General features: G+C 39.7%; 1 protein-coding gene across 7 annotated transcripts in view; it reads right to left on the bottom strand.

The window, feature by feature from the left end:
* Positions 1-4510: 4510 nt before the first annotated feature.
* N4BP2 (NEDD4 binding protein 2) overlaps positions 4511-15939 on the bottom strand; it is a 36133-nt gene continuing 24704 nt past the window's right edge. For 6 of the 7 annotated variants that reach the window (XM_041459108.1, XM_041459192.1, XM_041458958.1 and 3 more), the window contains 6 exons: positions 15507-15625; positions 14052-14190; positions 13765-13950; positions 11361-11529; positions 9421-9544; positions 4511-8664 (listed from right to left, as the gene is read on the bottom strand). In XM_041459108.1, coding sequence (XP_041315042.1) covers positions 8619-8664; positions 9421-9544; positions 11361-11529; positions 13765-13950; positions 14052-14190; positions 15507-15625 — 783 coding nt within the window. In that variant the 3' untranslated portion in view covers positions 4511-8618. Of the gene's footprint in view, positions 8665-9420; positions 9545-11360; positions 11530-13187; positions 13341-13764; positions 13951-14051; positions 14191-15506; positions 15626-15939 lie in introns of those variants that run through there. The other variant, XR_005954480.1, reaches the window with a different exon arrangement.

Raw genomic sequence — 15939 nt, 5'->3', positions numbered from 1 at the left:
CGGTCATCTCCATTCATCCAGCCTCTTTTCAAGACTGGTGCAGCTCCATGCATTAAACCCATACACTTCTGAGGGAAGGCAGGCAGAGATTTCCCCACTTTCTGAGACCACAGTTTTCTGCTATCTCAACTACAGAACTATTCTTTATTACTTTCATGTTTCCCCACTGTGTAGAGGTTACTAATTAGTTATTTCTCTGGGATAGTTCTCTTGAGATCAGGTTGTCAGCAACATGGGCTATGTGACAAAACTAACATTTACATACTGAATGTTTTCTTGGAATCTGATAGACAGACTCTGGTGTCCTAACTTCCTAGCACAATTCCTCCTGTGACGTCAGCGCGGAACTGGTGGACAATATACGGGAAGTGATTTCCTACCGAGTGACATGAAAAACTACATCCCCTTTCTTGAAAGCGAAGCATGCTTAGGAACTGCACTGAGGGTTACTTAACTCCCCCATCTCTCATTCTGAGAAAGCCTAGCATAAAAGCAGTCACGTCATATAATCATGGAATGTTTAAGGGTTAGAATGGACCTTAAAGATCATCCAGTCCCAGCCTCCCAGGCCATGGGCAGGCACACTTCCCACTAGACCAGCCTGCTCCAGGCCTTATCCAACCTGGCTTTGAACAATGCCAGTCTTGGGGTATCCAACAGCCTCCCTGGCAACCTGTTCCAGTGTCTAATAACTAACTCAATCTTTTTCCCCCAAATCAGGTACTATTTTCAAAATACCCATCTGCCCTACTGAAGGAAAAATATTCTTTCTGTGTTTGCCTGGTTACGTTTTTTTTTTTTTTGTTGGCACTCTGGGAGGACATTTGCTACCTCATGGAGCAGACATGGGGCTAAGAGCAGACCTCTCTGACTGTCAGAAGCTGCTCCTGTCCCCCCTGTCTGATTTCCTTTTTGTTCTCAGATTTGCTCAGCTCTGGTCTGCCTCAGAGGGTATGGTGTGTGCAATGCTCTGGAAGTAAATCTTGATACCGACTGTATTTAACGCTACAAGCCTTTCTCCGGTCCTAGATGATCATCATTTAAAAAAGCTAATAGCTGCTTATGTCTAGCACTAGAGATATAAACAACACATAAAATGCGCGCTTATTGTGTTTTAAAAGAGTCTAATTAAAAAATTTTTTTTCTTATATTTTCAAAGGGACAACGTGCAGAACGTGCAAACCCACATCTGTTTCTCTAAACTTTCCGACTTTTGCCATTTTCTCTCTCCCGGGGGGACATTCACACTTCTTTCCCCCACGTGGATCTAACGCAAAACTAACGCCAGTGGCTTTGCTGTAAGCGTGGAGGAGGCGCTAGTTGTTTTCTCTGTGAAGCCACCCCCCACCTGAGGCTGCGGGGCGAGCCCGCGGCCCGGCCCAGGGCTCAGAGCCGCCGAGGTGCTCCCGGCGCCGCGGCCCGGGCCAGCAGACGGCGACGCCGGGAGCCAGCGCCGAGGGAAAAGCTGGCTCCTCCTTTGGCTCTGCCCGGGAGACGCCGAGCTTGGCTGTGTCCCAGCAGGGAGGTGGCGGAGGGAGCTTCTTCCCTCAGCAGCCCCGCTGCAGCCGCCCCGGGGCTCCCCCTTCCCTGCTCCCGCAGCCCCCGCGCGGCGCCGGTGGCCCTGCGCCCCGGGAGGCGGCGGCTCCGGGCGGCTCCCGGCTCAGGGCCCGGCGGAATCGCCAAGCACGCACTGCCCCGGCACCCACAGAGGGAGCAGACGCCCTGCTCCTTGCTCCCCAGTGCCTGCTCCAGCCCCAGCCGCACCGCCTCGCCAAGCACACACCGCCCCGGCACCCACAGAGGGAGCAGACGCCCTGCTCCTTGCTCCCCAGTGCCTGCTCCAGCCCCAGCCCCACACCCGCGGCCTTGCCCTGCCCCGTTGGTGCTGCTGACTACATTCATCTTGTCAGGAAAGAAAACAACCAGGCCTCCTGCCCCAGCTATGGGAGCGGCCACGGAGGTTCCCCTTGGGAAATTCAGCAATCTGAAGGCAGCAGCTGGTTTACTTTTGAACGTGCTTCGAACATTTGCTCCTGCTTCGAAGGAGACAGGGAGTTACACTGCTCAGTCTCGGGCTCTGGTTCCCCAGGTAGTTTCTCCTTTCTAGTCCATTAACATGGAGATGTTACCCCAAAAGAAGACTCAGAACAGAAGCCTGACATAGGTGCCCTGACCTGCTCCCAAAGGGAAGCCCCCCTGCCAGCCAGAGTGCATCACCTCCAAGGATGTTCTGCTGTCTACAGCGTATCAGAGTAGCTACTTTACATGCTTATCTTGATAAATGCCCAAACCTGTCTATATGGCACTGCAAGACAGTAAAAGGAGATAATCTGGAAAGGCAAGAAGTTGAAAAAGCCTACTTTTACTCTGATTTCAAGACACGAATCCAATGCAATGCCTTGTGAGTTAGCTGACATGGACCAAACACTATTATGGAGAGCTCCCACACACCAACTTCACTGGGCTACCACTTCCCCATTTGCAGACCAAACTGATTAAATCTATGGCTCTGGCAGAGAATTTCCACTGCTTGCTCTCCTGGCCAGTGTGCATGACTAGCCACAGATCTCTATGAAGGAGAGTGCTGTTTCTCAAGATAATAAAAATATAACACTGATCCATGCAGCTGCTTACCAGTAAGTGGCAACTAATGAGAAGCCACTGCTAGCCCAGCCAGGCCCCAAGATGCAAAATCAAGCAACATCAAGGGGGACCTTCCCCATCATGGTTTTCAAGAAGACTGTGCCACCAGTAATATCCACAGTGGCACAGAACTTCACCAACAGCACAATTCCTTTATGTCAGTTTCCAAGCAGACTGATGTGTCCAACCTGCAAAAACTAACCCAGGGTAGCTGATGGAGAAACCTTGACACTACCATCTTCAAACCTGTGTGCAAAAATGAACTCGTCTTGCCCATCTCTGGCCCAGAGCAGCAAGTGTATTTTGAAAACCAACTCTACCCCACCCATCTGTAAAGAAGAAAAAAATTCACCAAAATAATACTCCAAATACAGTATCTCCCTCTGAGGAACAAATGAACAGCACATGATTGTGTAATAACATCCTTTAGCACCTGTCATACAGAGAAACAACTCTGCTCTAGTAGGGGCACAGCAAGAACTGCTGCCACCATCACTCTGTGCCATTGGCAAGGGCACCACCTATTGTCAGGCTACCTGACACGTTCCACCAGCAGACACTTAATTATGCTTTAATAGTTTGAGCTGACAAACTGTTTGTCTCAAGCAAAATTTTTATTTTACCACAGTACAGTTTTCAGTCCTAAAGTTCAAATCATTTTCCTAAGTAAGGACAGACTACAATACCCTATTACTCTTATTTAAATAGGGAGACAGACTCTCAGAAGTGCATAGGATTGCTTTGGAAGAACAAACTCCCATCTGGAAGCAGAGGTGCTCAAGACTATCCCAGCACCCAGGGAACAAAAAAGAAGGCATGAACTGAAACAGAAACTGGTGAGTCAGGATGGAATGTTTTAGCAAGGGTAGGAGTTAAGCTGCCTCAAGACAGAGGGCATGTCCAGCAGTGGTACCTCCACTTTAAAACACCAATTTGAGAGACTAATGCCCAAGCTGGACCTTCAACCACACTGCTAGAGCAGGGAGTCCTGTAAGTAAGGAGCACACAACCAACGAGACATTTACCAATGCTGTGGTCTAGGCTCAGGATCAGCCACGTCACATTTAAACCAGCATCTGCCAAGCTTCCACGGCTTCCCAAACCTGTTTTCCCTGCTCTCTTGATCAGCTTATGAGTTAGGGTTTTGCTGTGGAAATCCACAAGCCTGACTTGTTTCTGCAGTCAACCCAAGCTGCAAGGAAATGAAGCCATGGGAACGATTCTGCAGGAGTCATCTTGGGTCACAGCAAGCTGTCCTCAAATTGAGCTAATAAAATAGGTTAGACTCCAGTCAGCACTTTGGTCTGTATTGTCATTCCACACTTCCAGCACAATACACAGGAAAATACCTGCACCTGACCAGAACAGGGCAGGCTTGGGAAAAGCCAGGCTTCCTAGCTCTGTATCCACCACGGTACAGCGTTGGGCTCCCTCAGGATCAGCCTCTCACTGCCCCTGACCTACGGGCTCCTGCTAAATGCGGCCCCTGCAGAACATTTCCCTCCCCCAAACCCACATTGTTGCAGCGGTCAGACCACCTCTCCCCTTGCTGGACACTACAGCTCTCACTCTGCCATGAGTAAGCCAGCCTGGAATAGCATCTCTTCAGCTACTTCAGGCCAAAAAAAAAAATCTGAAACCATGACCCTCGTTTTCAGTAATTTGAGCATTCAGCTCGCACTCACAACGCTGAAATTCAGGCCGCAAATCTGTTCCTTTTTATGCTTGCAGATGGTTGCTTCATCTCCTTACAGATGGTATCCCGAAGCCAAGCAAGTGGCTTTCGTGCAGAACTCCAAGACTACTATTTGAAAAAAATTGATACAAGCTGTAACATAGTTTTCCAAGGAAAGACAGAAGGCTATACTTGTGACAAAAATCCTTTATTAAACTAGATTCTGTAAATTCCATTTAATATTAGAAATTCTAAATGCAAATTATAAAACTATTTCAGTAAAAAACAAAATTATAGTTAACAGCAAAAGTACAACTTTATACAAATAAAAAATCATTTTTTATTTTAATTTAAAAATAGAAATTTGTATCTTCCAATGTACTGGTCCTAACAGCTTTTACAATTGGTAGCTGCAGTACTAGGTGTTTTCACATGCATATTCACATATACTCATTTAATCCTCTGCAGAGTTTATTTAGCTGAAATAGCATGAACAGTTGGGCTTTGGTTGGGTTTTGAGGGGAGATGCACCACATGATATTTAAAGCAAAATCCAAAGTCATTAAGTATTGTCAAGGTATCCTGAAATATTTAAAAAAAATAAATGTTTGCCCTACTACTTTTACATTCAACTGAAATGGTTTTCAACTGTCACATTACTTCAGACAACTTTCCTCATTGCACCTCTGGCCTTTTTGTTTGGGTTTTTTTTTTTTTTTTACTCTAAGATCACTCATCAATGTTAGCACAAATATTAATTTTGTATATTAAATATGGTAATTTTCCTAAATGAAAACTTGGGATAACTATTAAAAAGTTTTGAAAAAGAAGACACAAAAAGTCACATATTAAAGGCTACCATTCATCACCATCACATGCTGTTGAAGAATAGAATAGAAAGTGCTACACAAACAGCTGTACATTATTTCAGAGTGCTGGTGGCAATACTGCTATTTCAATTTTAAGATGATATAGGATTTACACGATACCTCAGGATCGTTTCTCATGGATTCTCACTGCAAGAGACATCTGAATAGCTGGAACTTCTACAATATATCCTACTTTGAAATACCATTTTGAAATAACTATATTTCAAAGAATTAATCCCAGAATACATTATAAAATCATTCAATGAAATACAGGAACTTCAGCATTGCTTTTCTGGAATACTGGCAAGTAGTTGAAGGCATGGAGATCCTTACTGATAAAACTTTACTTATTATTACTCCGTGCACTGATCTTCGGACCTATTCTGTATCCAGCTCAGCACAGCTTTTAAGCAATGCTTGAGATCTTTCAGAGGATCGTTACATTTTCTCTGAGTCAGAACTGCAACGCCTCATTTTGAGCGGCTGAAGCTGATAGAGGCAAGATTGGTTCTGCCAGTGTTATGATTTTAAGCCATCATCTCCATGGAAGTTTAGCTGGTAGTCAAACAACGCAGGCTAGGCAAATGACCAATCTACCCCAGGCAGGGCATTCAGAGGATGTTCATGAACCTCAACCTGCACCCCAATGAAAGCCAGTGAAGAGAGAAAAGTATTCCAAACTGCTCTTGAGCTGTGTATTTCTCTGCTGACTGACAGACTGAAGAAAAATTCTCCTAGCACTGGGTAGAGCAGATTTTACCCTGAACATTTTTAATGTATTTATCCAAATAGGACTAAAGGATGAAAAAATAGTGTGAAAGGACACTGAAGCTCACCAGGAACAGATTCTTTCTGAAAAGTCTTAGTCCACTCCCCGAGACTGTTTATGCACTTTTAATGCTTTAATCTCTTTTGTCCCCTTAAGCTTGCATCTTTAGCGTGCAGTGGTAATTTTGAAAGAGGTTCAGGAAGTGGCAACTTCAAAAATATTCCTGAGCACATCGGTCAGAGCATTTTCTGGGGAAGTGAGAGTCGAGTGCACTCATTATCATCCACTTGCTAAGCCAGAAGAAGGCAAAAAGCTGTGTTTCTCATCTCTAGGGTAAAGTTGTCAACTAGATTATGATGAACAGATGGGCAAGACAACAACTTTTTCTGCTTGTCTTTTGAACTAAAATCTAAGCTGTCTTTGTCCATGTCAGGAATGGTGTGAATATGCTGAGTGAATCAGGCTGCCTCCCAAAACAACCAGAAGTGTTGGCACTTCCTTGTTTACAGGCACATCTTTGTAGGGCTTGAGCACCCAAGCAGCTCAACACACAACAGCTACCCCGGCCAACCAACAGGGACTATACTGCAAAGAGCTGTCCCAGAGAGCTGCAACTCCATTTGTTATAAACAGCAGCACTAAGGAAAACCTGTTCAGGAACAGAATAAAGTCCCTTGGTCCAAAACCAAGATTTTGGCTCTGCTGAGAGAATTCTAGCATTTGCAACCCTGTACAGCTGACAGTCTGAATTAGTGTCTTGAGGCTGAGTGCCTAAACAGCATCTCAGTCCATTTTTGGCACTCTCACAGAGGATGGAGTGTGGGCTTCACACAGGACATCATGCAGTGGCAGAAACAGCTCTGTTAGTGCTGTTTGGGGACCAAACAGATCTTTTGTTTCACTCACTGATTTCCAGAGCAGTGCAGAGAAAAGGAAACAGAGAAAGGACACAATTCAGATGAACTAAGTACCCACAAAAATATAAAACTTATTATGGCAGTCTATTATTATAGAAAGAGTCCCTTTGATTAAGTATTACTCAAGCTATTCTTCCACTTGAAATCACCAGGAAAAGATTACTGTATCTGTTGAAGCATGACAAACTCATTTTTAAGTCTACCGTGCATCAGTCACTGTGTATGTATTAGAGTAAATACAGATATATTCAGGAAACATCATGTCTTTCAGCCTGTCAGCAACTTAGACAGACACGTTTTCAAGTGAAACCCATTTCTGTGGACAGCTTTTCTCACAGAAGTTCTTCATTTATTAGTACTCATGCATGCAAATTGCAGAACCTGCACACACATATGGATTCATATACAAACTCTATGTGCATGTAGTTCCTCGATAAAATTTACTGCAAAGTGGTTAAAAATTCCTCACATGAGTCTTTAATCTATTAATATTATTCCTAGTACACAACTCACACCTGTTCTGAAAAAGCCATACAACAAAAATTCATATGCCTTTCAGGAGGCAAAGATATAAATAAAAATAGTGATGTATTCTAGAAGATACTTCTATTAAAAAAAGTGTTCTGATTGTTTACTGGAAACACTTGCATAAGTGGAGATGTTTATATTTCATTTTTGAAGGGTTTTGTTTGGGGTCTTTTAATGTTGTTTTGTTTTTTTTACAGAGATATTTCTAGATGCTGATGCAACACCACCAAAATCAGAGTAACTTTTGTACTCCCAGATTTTCCAGTTAGGCAATTACTTCTGCAATATTAGCATTCACTTTGATGTTAAAAATACATTTTAAATGTCTCATAATCATATTTTCTACAAGGAAATCACCAAACAATACACAGAGAATGAAGACACCATTATTAGACACTTGTAAAGTAAAACAGCATTTGCTGCACTTAAAAAGCCACAAAGAAAGAAACTATTTTAATCCAGTAGGTGGATCTCCAAAAGAAATTGAATAACAGCATTGTGGTTTTCCTTTAAGAGATCACACTAAATCTGCCAAATTACCAAACACACAGCTGGCCTTAATGCACAAGCCTTATATGCAACTTCCTTCAGTATTTGGAGAAGTTTAGAATGAAGTAAGGATAAAAGAACTGGTCAACTCATCATAACACAGCCACTAAAAAGACACAAGATTTTTAAAGAAATCTGGAAATACTCAGCACTCATATGTAACTGGATTTGAAATACCAGCAGTTGTTCAGTTTCAGCCTCTCTTCTGCTCTTCTGAAGGGTTTAGCACAAAGTTCTGAATTACAAAATAATTTTGTACAAGATAAAATGTTTTAGAAGTACAGAAGCCACAGCAATCAAGATGTACAAGGGTCAAAAGGCAGACTAGGTATGCTAAGAAGACAGTTATATTAAAAACTGTACCTTAACTTCCGTTAAAAACATCATTTATTTCTCAGCAAAAATCTTAATCTGCATTTCTGAGACTTCAAATCCTTTTAAGTATCTTCCTTTTGCAGGTTCAAAAAAGGTTCTATTCCACGCAAAAATTTATTGGAAACATATTGACAAATCCACTTGCTGTAAATTGAGACCAGTTCTTATAAAATATCATCCTTTAAAACAGACTAAAAAATACCAGTGCAGTTGTTCAAAACATGGGGGGATTTTTTCTGTTACCCAGTGGTCATCTGACACCTCAGTTTCTATATTCCTCTTTCCACAACTCCTCAATTCAGCATGACTTTCAGGCAGCCTGGTTTTATTTCTGTGAACCTATGAAACAAGAAAAAAAGAAGCTTCAACATGTAAACTATATGCCATGCCATCACCTTCAATTCTCATCAACCATATGGAAAGTGCTAAAGTCCTCAGTGAAGTATATGTGTATGTGAGAGTCAGGAAATCAGTATTATGCCCTCAGATGTGACACTGAAGGAGGATTTTTCAGTGTCTGGAGATATGAAGACCTGGAAAAAGCAGAAACTAAGATGAAGATATGAGAAAATAAAAAACTGCCCAGTATTCCTGGTTATTCTCTATTCCTGTTCCCCTTTCATTCCCTCTTCTTTCAAAATGGATTTTCCTCCTTCTATTTTGTAGAAGCCAAGAAGGAAATGGGAAGTCATTGCTGTTTTTGAGTCTCACCTTCCTACACTACTCTATATAAAAAGCAGCAAACACACTGGTGCCAGCCCAGACTTACTAAATTGCTATTCCTGTTAAACTGAACACAAATGCAAGTATTGGGAACAAATAAAAAGCAGAATTAACAACTTTTCACAGTAAAGCTAGCAATCTTGAATGGAAATATGGAATTAAACTATCTCAGAGGAAAGGATCTAACATTTTATAGGTGCTACACAACTGCATCGGATTTGTGAAACAATTGACTTAATTTAATCTGAAACAGCAGACCTGTCCTAATCTGTATAGTAGTTTAACAGCATTCTAAAACTAAACTTCAAATTTCAGTTATTTAAATGTGGGTTAAGAAAAAAAAAATTATCAGTAACAAAAATCTAAACTCACCTGAAGTTGTGGCTTGTGAGGTATCGGATGGCTGCTGGTCTGATGCGAGCAACTCCTCCCTGACTATGGCTTCCTCTTCCCGTGATAACAGTGAGATATGGTTTACCACCACTCTGCTGGTACTCTGCACAGCAGGAATTGCAACGGTTAAAGTCTTCTCAGCAGACACTTGGCATGCAGTATAAGCCTTCCATGCATTCTTCTGAAAACTCTCACTACTCATTTAGAGCTTTGTTTTCCCATGATGATATGCATATTTTAGATACAAATAGCAATTTCCCCCCATTTTGAAAAAGTCAAACTTTTGAAATCTAGATTGCTTGCAAAATGCATATTGTGATTGCCACAAAAATCCTTCCAATTTCATAGAAGCTTTACTGTTTCTGTCATCTAATATTCAATTGGAATTTACATTCTGTGATATAAATTTAAATTGCAAAATTAAAAGGGGTGGGTGTCATTCACTGAATTTTTAAGTGGTGCTTCTGTGTTGTTTCATGTTTTATCTTAAATTAATGTGAATAAAGAAATAACATTTTATTGAATAAAGAAATTAAGAAGAAAGAAAATATAAATCCAGCTTTTGACACTTATGCCACATTATTTTGACTATCTTCTGCTATGTTGGAGCATGGAAATGAACAGATCAACACATTCCATGAGTTTTATTAGGGCACTTAGCCCTGATTAAAAAAGAAATTTTTCTCTTCCCAGAGACAACAGCAACCTAAATTGATGAAGAGTTTGAAAAAGAGGAAAAAAAAAATTAAACTGGATTCCCACAACTAGTCAAGATTTGCCAGTTTGGAATTATCAGTTCACATGACGTGTTTTTTCCACTACTCTCCCCGACACCATAACTTCATTTAGGTTTTACATTTTATATATTAAGGTTTATATTTATTTATTTATTTACTTTATTTTTTTAAAGTTCCCAGTGTTGATCCTTTTCCCATGTACATACAGTGAAATTAACTTCTTTTTTTTTCAGATTTAGGTGAATAGATTGAACAGAGAGCCCCTACTAACAATTTCAGCATTCCTGATTTAAGTACAGTTCTGGAAATTTAGTTCTAATAAGCATTAGGTTAGAGTTCAAATTACACAAATGTCATTGCAGGAATTGCACAAGATAATGGAATTTAATTATTTCTGATGCATATTGAAAGACAAGGGTTATCTAAAGCCCCACTGAATACTTTTATTTATACTCTGTGGTGTAGCTGCTTCAAAAAATCAGGTTTGTGTGGCAGTACCTTGCAGAAGCATTCCCAGTGTGCTTAAACTTAGAGGGTAAACTAGTAATGCAGAAAATATATCTTTTTTCAGCATGGACACTCATGAAGTACTTGAACTCTCCACTATGAGAAAAAATGAGCTCTCAAGCAAAACTGCATAAAATGACATTTCTGGAAGCAGCAGTATTCTGATCTCAAGCTGTGCTGCCAACAAACTGATACAGAAGTTTCTGAAAGGTAACTCCAATCTCACAATTTAATGTAGAAGTTAAAGACAATATCATCACTGTTGTTAGAATTCCAATGTAGTAATTTTTCTTTTAAGATTATAAAAGCCACATAGTTGTGACAAAGCAATGCAATAGGGATACATATGTTTGCATCATCACCTCAGTAAAAAATGTCATGAAGGACAGACCAAATATCCAATAGTAGTAATAAAAAGGGATAAAACACAAGGAAGAAGATTTACAAAGAAGCAGGGGGAGGGGGACGAGACAGAAAGCAACAAGAATCATTGTCATGTCAGAGAAAAACAATTCCACTGGGGTACTTTGAAAACAAGACAACACAAAGCCTAGTTGTTTTTAACATACGTGTTATTAAAGCACATTCATTTCCCTCTAATATTGCCATGTATCATGATTTCTTAATAGAAATGAGAATCATTTTTAGGGGTAAGAATTATTACCTAAACCCTACCTTCACTTTTTTCCTGCAGTACTCTGGACAACTGATTCACAGCTTCATCCACATGGAGACCATGCAAATCCAACACATTCATAGGCAGCAAGGAAGTATTTACTCTCTCAAAGATTTGCACAGCGGCAGCATGGTTAGCTTCTTTCATCTTCTGCTCATGAAGGCGACCCTTTATTCATAAGCACAGTGACTATTACACACCGAGAAATAATTTAAGCTCCACACTGGTCAGTGGTTTCAAAATGACAGCACTGGCAGGGTGTTTTTAGTTCAAGTTTGAACTAGTAAAATTTATAATTCTAGCAGAACTTCTGCAAGATGCTCATTGAGTCCTAGTCACAAAAAGATTTCATTAAATCTGTTTGTGAGAAACTACTCAAAGCTGGCACAAAGAAGACATTATAACAAAAGCCTTACCAGGAGGAAAAAAAAAGGCAGAAAAGGCACAAAATCATAAGGTCTGTATATAAGCTAAAAAGTTACACTCCATAGTGAGTTGCAGATTTATTTTCCTAACAAGAGATTTTTTTATTTCCCGCAAGTATTTTGCTAAAATTATAATGAAACAGTGTCAGAGAAACTGCCTAACAGATTAGGAAAAGACTGCTGACTGTTGTTATTTGAGGTTAAGTCTTCCAAATGCATTCCCAAAATTTCAGACAAGCCAAGGGTAAACAATAATAATAATGATAATGATAATGATAATAATAATAATAATGTCTATCATCTCTCCTAATACTTTTTGACATCTTTTATGACTGACAAGGTCAGTAAGTCTCTTCTGGAATGAGGGCAAGGAGCAGTACAGTTAGTCACCTTACTACAGAGTGAACAAGTACCAACTCCTTCCCATGAACCTTGCAATGGTAATATCTGAGAGATCAAAGCAACAAATTATGTCCTTGAAGATCTGTAAGGCACAGTCTAAAAAGGAATGAAGGACCTCCAGGTATTGGACTGATACAGGCTCAAGAGAACAAAAGTGAAAATCTGTCTTACACTTTCTTAAAATGGATCACCTGAAGTGTGTTAGTGTCAGACCCAAGACAGCAGCTCTATAACCCACTTGCAAAGGATTCCCAAGACAAAGGCCACCAAGCAGCAAGTATTTTTTATTAATAAAGGTAGCTTAGTTTGCCTTTTTATTACCTAAAGGAAAGTATATAATAAATACATTTCAATAGATTTACAATAGATTGTATTTGTTCTTATGGATAAGAACAAAAGTAAGACAGTACTTGAAATTACATTTCTATTTAAAATCCTGTAAGTCTTTGTCTCAAAACTTCAACACATAAAAACCATAAAAAGTTAATTATAAAAACTGATAATAATCTGTACTTCCTACATGCACAGTAACAATCTAAACATTTAGAGTTATACCACTCGCATGAAAGCTTTTTGAATAAGCAAATTCAAGTGATTTATTATTACATTTTTGTTCTGTCATACTACAATTCAAAGTTTAGAATTAAATGCTTCTATAATGTGAATCTTACCCAATTTTTATATACTATTAGATCAGGGGAAAACTACAGTCTTTGAAGCTCTTTGTAACACATTTTTTAAGCATGATGTTAAGGGAGGGGTCTCCTGTGAAGCACCAATAAGTCAGTGTAGAGGAACTTTATTACAAGAAAAGATGAGACTTAAAAGCAAGAGTATGATCAACAGCACTGATCAGCAGTACTCAAACTGGTACATACTACGAAATGTGCCTGAATCAAGACCAAAGAGCTTGTGCCCAACACCAGAGCATGCAAGACTGATCAGCAGCAGATCTACAGTCCATAACCAGATGCATCGTGAAAAGCATGACATACACACCTCATTTATCCCAACCCAAGACAGACTGTAGCCATAAAGATAGTCAGAATGAGGAAGTGAAGACAGCAGGCAGCAATCTTGCCCAAGATTTATGGAGGATGAAGCAAACAAGATTCTGTGGCAAAAGATGACATCTTAACACCTGTCTGACTCCTATAAAGTACAGAAGATGTGTCTAAGAACAGTTCAGCACCAACATACACAGAGGATTCAAAAAATTTTGTTTGTTGCAGTCCATGTCACACTCCAGTGAACCTAGCCAGACCACTTGGACACAAATCTTGGTGTTTCCAAGGATGTGATATGATGTGAGAGAGATCTAAGACAAAGGAGCATGAGTGTCTAAACACTAGATATCACCTTTCATGAGGTCTCACACCAGATTTGGTTATGTTAGCTTCCTGTGCCAGTATCATTACCAATGGAAGCAAATTTACTTGTGATTGTCAATATAACACACAGGGAACAGTGACCAAATTCATCAACTCTAGCAGGCACAATGTTTTCCTTATCACTTCCAACTCAGGGTTTAAATACCTCCCTAAGTTCAGACAAAAAGCACAACATCTTTGTTTACCTGATGTGCATAAAATGCCGCCACAGGCTTCATACCCATGCGATAGGCTTCTCCAGCCTTTTTCAAACATTCCTGTCTCTTTTGCTGGTGACAAAAAGCTTCTGCTCTTAAATCATCATATTGTGGATACTCAAAGTCTTGAAACATTTCACATAAAGGATCATCCTCTTCCTTACTTTTTTTTGCCTGTAGGAATTCACGTTGTTGAAGTTAGGGGTGCATTGTAGGGTGTTTTCATTAGCAGAGTTTTGGCTGTTTGTAACTATGGTTAAAAAAAATATAAATACCTTCTTCTCACGGTTCTTTGCAGCACTGTAGGAAGAAACAACTTCATTTTGCTGAGCAGTTTCTTGAGCTATAACTGTTTGTACAGGATCTGCCTCCAGAACACAGTTCAGAAACTGTTCAGTTTGTTCTAAAGAGTAGCTGAAAAGGATGAATAAAACCTGTGACTTTATAAATATATATTAATAGCTGGTATATTTATCTAAATGCATTATAGCAAACATTGATATTGTTACATTACTAGATTACAATTAAAATAAACACTGGAATGGAATATTCCAGCTTATTAAAGAAAGGCTTGCAGACTCCTTGTAGGGCATTACTGGCATCCACACACATGCAGTCTTGGTCGACTGAAACATAACTGAGGGGCACTTGAACATTAAAAGGAAAATGACAGAACTGAAATAAATTGCATCCTACCTTAATCAAAGAGATACTAATAAATGCTGCTCTTTGGGCTGAGTAAGGTAGTTCATCTTAAATCTTCTCTGGTCAGGGTTAGATAGTTCAAATTAATTTAATACTAGCTGAGTTTTCTGAAACCCTAATGAGGGAAAATCCTTGTATTTTTAGTCAAACTTTGTTATCAAATTTAATTAATTAAGTCATCAGTTGCCAACAGCTTTCTAATAGGCCCTTTTTCTTCTTTATTCTTGCTCTTTAGTAAGCTAACAAGAGCAGACTGATCAAAAGTAAAGACAGATTTTAGGAAAGGCAACACTATGAGGACAATTTCGAACGTGAAAAATGAGATGGTGAAATGTTTGAATTATAAAAATGGATGAAGGATATATTCTAAACAGGAAAGATTTTTATAACAACCTGGACAAGCAGCATGACTGACAAGTAGGTATGCAAACCCATATGTAGAGACAGACATTCAAATGGCCAAGGATGAAAAAACATGTTTCTCTTGAAAAAAAAAGTTTACTTCTCAGAAACTTGGATTTAAGAAGGTAGACATATATCCCAGAAACATAATGCAGAAGAGAGAAAGAGAATGTCAGCAGGAAGGCAGAGAGATGGCTCATTCCCTCAGAGCAGATGTAGTAACCAGGAAAGTACTCACAAGTAACACCAGGTGATGGTCATGCTTTCCCCTTGGGCAGATGCCATTTCCTGCAATCCTACTATTACCACACCCACTAATTTCTCCCACTAGATTTAAAGCCCAGCTCTCAAGAAAATATGCAGTTCTACTGACAGTCAGGCAGTGGTCAATAGCAAGAGACATTCTTCTCCCAGTGAAAGAAACTGTCTATTCTGCCCTAAAAAGAAATGTGTCTAAACTGAGAGTTTTTATACCCTTTTTGCCTTTAAGACTAGCTAGCTTTTATTTAGATTAACAAAAAGTGCTACTTTGGAAAAAGCCATTCTTTAGCAGTATCTAAACTCTCAATATTTATGACTGTAACTGAGTACCATTTTTACAAAGAAGTAAAAAGATTTCTTACTTGTTGTCCCTGAAGACATCCATTAAGAAATTTTGATTAATAGTTGGAAACATCTCAAAAAGTTGCTTCTCCTTCAGTTTAGCAGCACAGTCTTTTCTAGCTGTAGAAGGAACACGATTCTACCAAGAAGACAAAAGAAATATATTACAAGTTCTTCATTAGGAAAAAATACAGTAAAGGTGGAGCCAATCCAACTTTACCATTATTTGTTATGATTTAAAAAGTATCTACTCAGTTGGTATGCACCCAGAGCAATGACAATGTGCCAGTTAGTATGCACCCACAGCAATGACAATGTGCCATATCAGCCTGCCACACTGAGCATAAAGTAAGGACAGGTGAACTGTATCATACACTACTGCAGTAACTCTGCAGTCTTTTGAGGTAATGCAGCTGGAGCTCACTCATAATTTGGACAAATTAAATGAGGATT

The sequence above is a fragment of the Pyrgilauda ruficollis genome, unplaced genomic scaffold (assembly GCF_017590135.1).
Source record: "Pyrgilauda ruficollis isolate IOZ18807 unplaced genomic scaffold, ASM1759013v1 scaffold1, whole genome shotgun sequence".
Taxonomy (NCBI): domain Eukaryota; kingdom Metazoa; phylum Chordata; class Aves; order Passeriformes; family Passeridae; genus Pyrgilauda; species Pyrgilauda ruficollis.
This window is presented reverse-complemented; position numbering and strand designations above follow the sequence as displayed.